The 9,876-nt window shown below is 35.9% G+C and overlaps 1 protein-coding gene and 2 long non-coding RNA genes across 3 annotated transcripts in view; all 3 read left to right on the top strand.

Moving 5' to 3' along the window:
• Window positions 1–1,191: 1,191 nt before the first annotated feature.
• Window positions 1,192–2,939, top strand: LOC122084850. Its single transcript, XR_006141980.1, has 3 exons — window positions 1,192–1,659; window positions 1,807–1,851; window positions 2,038–2,939. It is a non-coding gene; the product is annotated as an uncharacterized LOC122084850 (long non-coding RNA).
• A 4,204-nt stretch (window positions 2,940–7,143) lies between these two features.
• The window catches only part of LOC122084358, a 17,391-nt gene continuing 14,658 nt past the window's right edge, over window positions 7,144–9,876 (top strand). The window contains exon 1 of the long non-coding RNA XR_006141882.1: window positions 7,144–7,349. This is a non-coding gene — a long non-coding RNA (uncharacterized LOC122084358). The remainder of the gene's footprint in view (window positions 7,350–9,876) is intronic.
• LOC122084346 (transcription termination factor MTERF6, chloroplastic/mitochondrial-like) lies at window positions 7,345–8,766 on the top strand. The gene has a single exon (XM_042652519.1). The coding sequence runs from the start codon at window positions 7,395–7,397 to the stop codon at window positions 8,577–8,579; it is 1,185 nt and encodes a 394-aa protein (XP_042508453.1). The 5' UTR covers window positions 7,345–7,394; the 3' UTR covers window positions 8,580–8,766.

Below are 9,876 nucleotides of genomic sequence, written 5' to 3'. Positions count from 1 at the left end.
GCTGGATTCAGGATTCAAGAGAGGAGCCCTGCATTTTGAATGGTTTCTGAACGTTTGGTATGATCAAAACTGCTTCCCCTACTCTCGTCAGTTTCCAAGCCTTTCAACACCCTGTTTTGTTTAACCATAATTCTCTTTTGTTAGTTGCTGCAATATTGTAATAAAAGTTTGAAAATAAAATTTTTAAAGAGTTTTTAATAAAAAAAAAAAAAAAAAAAAATATCAGCAACAATGTTTATTATTTTTTCCTTTTTTTGGGGGTAAGAATTAATTAAGAAAGTATTTGGGGGAAGGAATATAGAAAGATATAGATTGAGGAAAGATAGATGGAGAGATAATGAATAAACAGAGAAAGTAAATAAAAAAAATTTATTTCACAAAAAAGAGAGTGGAACGTGAGAGAGGAATCTTACCAAAAGAAAAATAAAAATGTGAGGAAGGAGGGAACGAGTTTGAAGGGAAATGGAAACTGGAGAGAGAGAGAAGAGAGAGAGAGAGAGAGAGAGAGAGAAAAGGAAGAGGATGTGTGAGTTTTTTAAGGTAGAAGGGGCGGAAAAGGAAAGTGAAAGAAAGTGTGTGAGAAAAGGAGATCGTTAGAATAATTTTTTTTTTTGGTAGAATGGAGCGTGAGATTTCACACCAATAAAGAAACTAAATTTTTAAAAAAATATTTAATTATTTAAAAAAAAAAACAAAGGATACCAAAAAATAAGGAAAATAGGAAAGATAAAGAAAAGAGATATGGTAGAATACAAGGTATTTAAATAAATAATAAGACCAAATTAGTCCAAGAAAAGTTTAGCCTATATATATTTCATAACATATTATCATACTATTATATAATAATAATTATATAAGTGCATGTATTCATGTTTCGTGGCTAATCTTTTCTTGGACTATTTTGCTCTTCTTATTTATTTTAATACTTGATCTTCTTCATTAAAACTTTTCTTATTTTTTTTATTTTCTTATATTTTTTTTGGTATCTTTGTTTTTTCTTTTTATTTTAATGACTAAAACTTTTTCTAAAAGAAATAGCATCTTTTATTATCTCAAATTCTCTTGCAACATTCCATAAAATAAAATAGGTCTTTTTATAAGAAAAGTCATTTTTTTCCTTTTTATTGTATTCACTTTCCTTTTCCCCTCTCTCTCTCTCTCTCTCTCTCTCTCTCTCTCTCGAATAATTTCTCAAATATCTTTTATTTTTCCTTGAAAATTCAGCTATTCCCTCTCGACCCAAATCTTCTCTCTCTCTTCAACTTTTCATCACTCTCCCTTCTTCTTTGATGGCAGTGTCGCCGGTGGGTAACTAAATTAGTAACCCTCTCTCCTCTTAGATTATTTTTCTCCTCTTATTCTTAGACTGCAGATCATCCCTCCCTTTCATTGTTCCTACCCTTTCTCTTTTCTTTTCCTTCTCTTTCAGGGAAACACAAGAAAAAGAAAGAAGATAAATTTAACAAACATGCTTGCAAGGAACCCTAACTCCTGTGAACAGTTACCTCTCTCTCTCTAGCAATGGATTTTTTCTTTCTTTCCGTCAATTTTCCTCCAAGAGGGAAATCATTCCACTTTAACTCTCATCCAAGAGGGAAATCAGGTCATTCTTGTTCGATGGTGCTATTGAAGGTCGATGTGGAACTCACCATTGTTGGGGTAAGACCTATCTCTCTGTTTTTTTCTCTATTATAAGTCTTCTTCACCTTTCTTTAACTTGTTTTTCTCCATTAGCAGATTATCAGTTATGTTTCTATCTCGTTCACTCATTTCTTTCTCTTTTATTTTTATTTTTTTAATTTCCAGGAGAAGCTGTGTTTGTCATGAGAATCTCTCTAGGAATTCATGTCGGTATGCACTGAAATTTCTAGCTAGGAACCTTAATTCAACTCTTTTTTTTCCTTAAGTTCTTAAGGATAATCCTTATGTTTAAAATGTGTTCCATTTGGCTGAAGTGTTCATTAATCCTTATGAAAAGTGCCATCTGGCCGTAGGTTGTTGATCAAACTGAAGGAAAATTTATTTACTGAAGTGCAGGTTTGTCGGAACTCTTTCCTTGGAGATGGATGCTAATTCTCTAAGATGGTTAACAGTTTGGTGATGAGGAAAATTTATTATGGGATTGGATCCTTACATCTTAGCTATTGATTTGTGGACAAAATAAGCTACAGTCATGAACCTCATGCATGCTGAAAGCATTGTCCCCTTCCCCCCCCCCCCCAAAAAAAATTCATTTGTCTACTTTTCACGCTTGATTGAAGTTATATGATATGAATTTGGCTCCTCTGTGGCACATGACAATGTCCCACGCGCATCCAACGCCTAGCAATGCTTTGGGCTGTGTGTGACTGCCTTGGGCTTTGTGCCAAGACGTTTTTGGTCGTTGAATGTGCGCTAGACACTGTGTTGCTCCACAGAGGAGCTCAATCAGATACGACCTGAGTGGCTGCACACTAATCAATAGGAAGTAACTCATTGATGTCCTGGCCTTTCTGAACCACTGTTGTACCAAAAAAAAAAAGTGAACTACTGGGTAGAAAACAAGATATTTATTTGAAAACCATACTTTTTGTCTTTCTGAAAGTTTTGCTGGAAGATTGGTTGAATGTCATTTGAATAAGAATGTATGAACAAGCCTTGCGATCAATGATAATAAATTTCTCTGTTAAATATTTGATTCTTTAGAATGAACAAAACAATACAGATTTCTGACTTGGTGTACAAAGAATATTGTTCTTCAGAGTTCCCCATCACAAGCCTATTCCAGTTATGGTTACCTTATTTCCCTTTCCATTTAAAAGAAAAAGGTTAATTCCATGGGCTGAAACCCGGTTAGCCTAACAGGAGTAAAACATAGGATTACACAAGAAAGTAGAAATCTATATAGGTTGTAATCACTTGCCATATGGAACTATAAATACCCAAATATACTGAGGGATTCAAATGGTACCAAGCGTGAGGAACATACAAAAAATTGCAAATACTTGTGTAGAAGATAAAGATCATTGTTGGAAGCACAAAAGTTTATTGCCTATATGGCCTCTAAAAGTCCTCCTTTCTTTGTTGTTTCTTAACTTTTCATACTCCCACCATCAATGTTCTAATTTTAATTTTGATTCCAATTTATCAGAACTCAATCAAATTTGTCTAGAATCAGCCTAAACCCTAAAAATCAAGTAAAAATCAACTGAAATCGTAATCGAAATTAAAATCAAATCAGCCAATTTTAATCTGATTTGACCGAACCTCAAACCATGGGCTTCATAGAAGAGATTCGACTCCTATCATGAGTGTTGATTGCCTAGGTCATCCCGTAGCTAACTGGGCGATCGACATGTGTCTAAGCGTTGATCCAACGACTCTCGACATGACGTTGTCTCTGTTTTGGTCGATAAAAGTACAGTCGTTGGATTAGCGTTTGAACATGTTGATTGTTCAAATAGCTACAGGCAAGACATGGATGATCAACACTCACGAGAGGATCATGATCTTCATAGAAGCTGCCCTAAACATGCCCTAAGCCAATCCAAGGCTTGTTGTGGTGAAAAGCTTATGCTTTGGTAGTTATGAAATATTATATTTTAGTTTGGATTCCTTCCTCTTTCTTTGTTCACGGTTTTTATTATTTAAATATGGGTCTTTAGCTCAATTGGTAGATTACTCGTCGTGTGGGAAATGGTTCTATATCTCAAAAGGATGGTGATTTGAATCCACCAAGTCCCTCATCTATACTTTCATTTTAACCTCAATGGTATTGTCATGATTACATCTAGGTTTTTATTACTCTCTCCACAATCTTCCCCTCTCCAACTCTTTTTTATTTCTCAAACTCACCTTTTTTTCGAATACTTTCTCTTTCACCCCCAAACATATGATGCACGTGCAATTATTACTAGTATGTATATATATATATATATATATATATATGATAAAAAATCACTTGTTTTCAGACTTGAAGTAAGCCAAAACCATTCATCTAGAATTATTTAACATGTCAAGAAGATTAAACTTATCTGCAAAAGTATGATGCCAAGAAGATTAAACCTTTATCTATGCAACTTGCTTTGATAGGAAGCTTAGTTTGGATCTAAGATAAACTTTCACTCAGGGGTTTTTTTTTTTTTCAACCAATCTCATATTATCCCAAGTAATAAAATTTCAGGTATTAGACTGCTATCTAACAGCACAGGTACTTGTTAGTAGATGCAACCAGTAGAAACATGGAGCTTTCTGAAGATCAACTTCTATTGGATGAGATTTTTTGAGCGAGCTGGAGGTAGGGGTGTCAACGGTCCGGGTTGGTGCGGTTTCAGTCTGGTTCCATCGGTTTTGGTGTGACTTTGGAACTGACCGAAACCGACCCATTAAGGATTTATCGGTTTCGGTCCGGTGTCGGCTTCGGTGCGGTTTAAGTTCGGGTTGGTACTGGTTTAGATTTATCAGGTTCATTTCGGTTTGGATCGATTTTTTAAACCGGTATGGAGCCATTAGGAAACAACCAAATGCTGAATTGCTGAACTTCGATTTCTTAAATCGATTTGTAACCGGGTTGGTTTTGGTTTTTGGTCTAGTTTGGATTCGACTTTCCATACAAATGTATACAAAACTATGCAAATTTTGATTTTTTTAATGAATTTTGGAGTGTTTCGGTTTCTTACCGGTTTGGTTTCGGTTTCGGTTTCGGTCTGGGTTTTGAGCCGGTTTTGGTTTGGTTTCGGGTTCATCCGGTTTTCGGTGCGGTTCGGTTTGGTTTTGGGGTTGCAATACTCGAAACCGAACCGAACCAATAAGGCTTCGGTTTGGTTCGGTCCGTATTGTTATCAGTTTGGTCCGACTGGTTTTACCGGTTCGGTTTAGGAATTGACACCCCTAGCTGGAGGTATGTGGGGGTAAAGGACCCAATATTGGAGTATGGATTCACCTTAAGATTCTATTTGTTTATATATATTTTTTAAGAGTTAGGGAGGGGAAGAGGTGTATGTTTCAAGCAAAATTCATGTAAAAGGAAAAACTTTAAAATTATATTTGAAATTTTTTCTTTTATGCAAAAAAGTGAATCAAAATTAAAAATTGGAAAAAAAAACACCTGGCTAAAGTTGAATCGAACAAAAACATGGTGCTTCGTTTTCGTTTGAACATAAATTTTGTTTAGGGAAAATTATACCCCCTTCCCATATAGTTTGTTGAAATTACTCGTGGATCTAAGGATTTGAAGGAATTACACCCCACTCCCTTGCCGTGGACGGTTTGAGTATGTTGTTAGTTTAAGCAGTAAAAGATCGTATTACCCTTTTGGAAAAGAATCTTATTCATACCCCTCTGATTCTCATCTCTTTCCCTACAATTTTTGCCCTTCTCCTCCTGATCTGATCGTCACCTTTGCCGCCGCTATTGCTGCTGTGGTACCTCTCTCTCTCCACATGGTCTCGGCAAAAGGGAGCTGATAGAAACCAAGAGATTCAGAGAAGGTGAATACTTGAAAGTATATTAAATCTGGTCCTTAGATATGTAGGTGAAGCTGAGGGGCAGAGGAGAGGGAGAAATGTCACTCCTTTGTATGGGCTAATGATACGAGGATGGTATAGAAATTCTTTTGCTATGTTCTGATTGATTTCTGGTTTCAAGAGTTTACATTTGGCTTCACATACTTCTCCATGAGCGCTTCCTCAGATCTATTCCATACTCTAACCGGAGTTTGCTGCTCTTTTGAAACCAACCCTATTGACATCAATATCTTCCTAACCTCATATCTAAGGATAATCATTTCTTTAGAACTAAGGTTTGTGGTCTCACATGATGAACTGGAAGAGGAGCAGGAATGGGATGAACCTTGAAAGGGTTCCAAAAAAATTATACCACACACAATCAAGCCACCTCCGATAGTTTCCTCCTTCCCTTTCCTTTGATTTCACAATTTGAGATGTAAATTGGGTCAAAAACCGGGTGGGGTGTATTGGGATGGATCCGGAGTCTGGTAGTCAAAGTGTATTTGCTGGGAGGAAAACAATGGCCCCCTGGTGTACCTGGCTTCGCCGGAGCCGACATCGTCAGGGTAACATTTTCTAATTCCGGCATTTTTTTCCACTTTTTTTTTGGCATTAAAATGGACTGTGACTAAAGAGAAATTGATGTCAATTCATTGAAGATACACAGAAAACCGATCATAGACACAGAGTAAAAAAATTTTGGATTTTTGTTTCAGGTTTTACTAAGGAACGAAAGAAAATAGGGATCCAGTCTGTTTAAACAGAAAATAGAGAATCCAAAAACATAAGAGTAATGAATTTTTTATTTTTTTTTGAATCGAAATGTTTAATAAAACTTTGAAAAACCAAGTTACATACTTGCCAGCTTTTTTTTAAGGTAACGTTTAGGAACAGAGAAGAGCAGATGATCCACTTTCAAGAGATTTAAATCTTCGATCAAGATAGAGAAACAACAAAATATGAATCGAGAAAATTACAAAAAGTTGACGAAGGCTCACACTCAATAAGCATTCTAAGTATCAATATCACATCATTAATTGGATTGTATCAATATCAACTGAGATCCAGACTATACGTATCAATTTTGAATTAAGATCTTATCAAAAAAAAAAATCAATTTTGAATTAAGTATCCACGTCGGATCATTAAAGAAGGTCATTTTTTTTATGAAAATTAAAAGTAAAATTGATCAATACAGGTCGATCCAGATTGGTGTCGGTGAGACCGATACCCAAGATTCGGGTCCCTACTCTTACTAGCAACAAATTGTCCAGTCCTATGCTATATGCAGTAAGGTGTGATGTTCACATCAGATAACTAAGAGCATCTGGACACACATTCCAAGGGATTTCCAATCATCCGATTCTTACAGCATCAGTGCCTGTAGGCGACACGGAAGGCCCGTAGGTGGAACCTAGTAACGGTCCAGTATACGGGTTGAAATCGTCTATAATTTCAATCTCGTACAATTCTGTGAAATACCACCTTCAGGGAGTGACACGTGTATTGATACCAATACAATAGTCCAGATTTGATACAACTAATAAAACCTTAAATCGGTGAAGAATCATTTAAATCAGATCTGAACCATTACATTAGTATCAATACATGTGTCACCTCCTGAAGGTGATATTTCACGGAATTGTATGAAATCGGAATTGCAGACGATTTTTTTCCCCAGTAGACTTGTTTTCATTACCAAATCAGACATGCAGGTTCTGCTACGCACCGGTTGCCAAACGCTTCTCAGATTTTCACTCTCAAGCGTCAAGCCCATAGCCGTATGCCTTTCGAGAACTTTGGTCTCAAGTTGCAGAGCAGATGAAAGCAATGGAAACAGAAGCCGAGCTCTGGGAAGATCCTGTAAGTTTCTAGTCAGAATTAATTGCGCTTTTAGTAAATTTCCGAATGTATAGCTTTCTTTTCAAAAGAGTCCCAATCGGGAGAACTGTAAGAGATTCAACAACCCAACCGGGTTTTCTGCAAAACCCTTCATTTCTCAGATCTATCTCCTCAAAAGCGTCAAGAGATCAGAACCCTTTCGTGGTCTCTTACCTCATCAGCTCATGTGGGTTCTCACCCGCAGCTGCCATTTCTGCATCCAAGAAGGTTGGTTTTGAATCCTCTGATGGACCAGACTCGGTTCTTACTCTCTTCAGAAACTATGGATTCACCGAAGCGGAGATCTCCAGTCTCATTAGAAAGTGTCCATTATTGCTCGTTGCCAGTCCTACAAAGCTCTTGCTCCCTAAACTTGAGTTTTTCCACTCCTTTGGCCTTTCGAACCGTAACATTGCCAAAATCCTTTCCTCAGATCCAAGGGTTTTGTTCTTTAGCTTAGAAAACAAAATCATCCTTAGTTTTAATTTCCTAAAGAGTTTAGTTGGGACTGTGGAGAATGTTGTTTTTGGTCTAAAACGTCAAGCTCGTTTTATCAGTTGTGATATTCAGAATGTGGCTCGAAATATTGCATTTTTGAGAGAAAATGGAGTACCGGAGTCTAATATTGTGAGTTTACTAACTAAATATCCCAGAACAGTGACACCTAAAAATAACCGGTTCAAACAGATTCTTAAGGTTATTCAGCAAATGGGTTTCGACCCTTCGAAATCCTTGTTTATTATTGCTCTCAATGGGTTTGTGTCAATGAACAAAGCGACATGGAATCAGAAATTGGAGGCTTATCGAAGGTGGGGTTTTTCTGAGTACGATATTCTCATTGCATTTAGGAGGTACCCTTGGTTTATGACACCTTCTGAGAAGAAGATAATGAACCATATGGATTTCTTTGTTAACAAAATGGGTTGGGAACGGGCAGTTATCATCCGATACCCACAACTTCTTATGTTTAGCTTGGAGAAGAGAATTCTTCCAAGGTGTTCAGTTTTACAAGTATTGATCTTGAAAGGTCTGGTGAAGGAAGATCTTAAAATTGGACGTCTGATGATAAGAAGTGAGAAGTATTTCTTGGAGAAGTTTGTGACCAAATATGAGAAAGAAGTTCCTCATCTCTTGGATTTATACAAAGGAAATAATAGTCAGCTAGGACTAGAAGATGGAACTGAGGAAGAGGGCTGGAAGAACCCATTATAAAATGCTCAAATTTTTTAAATTGGGCAAATAGGTCTGAATGTTTCTTTGTGTTATTCTCTTTCCTTGTTAACACCTTAAGTCTCAATGGACCTCAAATCCGTATTGTTGACAAAACAACTGCTTTGTTGTTTTTTAGAGAACTACTGATTTGTCTAAATTGAATGGAACTGTTACTGTTTTCTAGTAGGACATATTAAACTTGGTTAGCTTCAAGCCTCAAGGTCTATATGAGACTATAGACAAACTATTGTGTGCAACTATTAAAGCCAATGATTCAGCATAGATTTCTAGAAGTTCACTGTCCAGTTTCTATGCTTTGGGTGAACTGTTTTGAGCTCTGCAGGGAAACACTTATCTGTTGCTTGGTCATTCTGATGGGTGTGGTTACTTGAGTAGGTGCTAGTCGCATATTTACAATTTGACTTTAATTACTTAGAACTTTAGCAGGTGAGAATCGAGTAAATTTTATGTAAAATTCAATTCTTGGGAATTATATTTGTAAAATTTATTTTAGGATGTCACTTTCTTTTGCATTTATGTGTATTTAGATTCTCTTTTATTAAGAAGGCTGCTTAGTGTGGATGATTTGATAAATTTAATGCTGATTTGTATAACAGAGGAAAGGAAAAAGTAAACCTCCTGTTGGTGCATTTGGTTCTAAACTTGTGGTACTGAAGCTGTTGTGTTTTTAATTCTGAAAATTGATGCAGTTTCAGTTCTATATATGCTTTGTTATTGAATTGAACTTTGGGTGAAAAAATATAACCTAAAAATATGAGATAATGAGAAGACCTAGTAGATGATTGTATCCATTCAAAGTCTGTTCTTTTTTATTAACAAATTGTATAACATATCTTTTGCTTGAAACCATAGCTTTAAAGACAGGATCATAAATACTAAAGATATTGAGGCCTGCCAGACATATCCATTTTTATCTAACACATCGATAGATCATTAGAAATTTGCATAAATAGAATTATGAATTTAATGGTCCCTAAATAACTATTTAACTCTTTCTCCATATTATAAAACCTTTGCTTCCTCACGGTTATTTGTTTTGTGGGTCCTGACTACTGAGAAACTCTTATAGGAAAATTGGAAATGTCCTATTCTTAGCAACAATGCATGTAAGAATATTTAAACATATACCTCAAACAAAAACAAGTTGTGCCAATTTTTAGACATTAAACAAATTGTTTAATTAACATTAATAAGTAAAGCCCTCTTATATTATTAATGGTGTTATTGAACAAGAGGCGAAAATCAAAATCCAAAAGGTAAGTAACATACATTCTGT

The sequence above is a fragment of the Macadamia integrifolia genome, chromosome 1, assembly GCF_013358625.1.
Source record: "Macadamia integrifolia cultivar HAES 741 chromosome 1, SCU_Mint_v3, whole genome shotgun sequence".
Lineage (NCBI taxonomy): Eukaryota > Viridiplantae > Streptophyta > Magnoliopsida > Proteales > Proteaceae > Macadamia > Macadamia integrifolia.
This window is presented reverse-complemented; position numbering and strand designations above follow the sequence as displayed.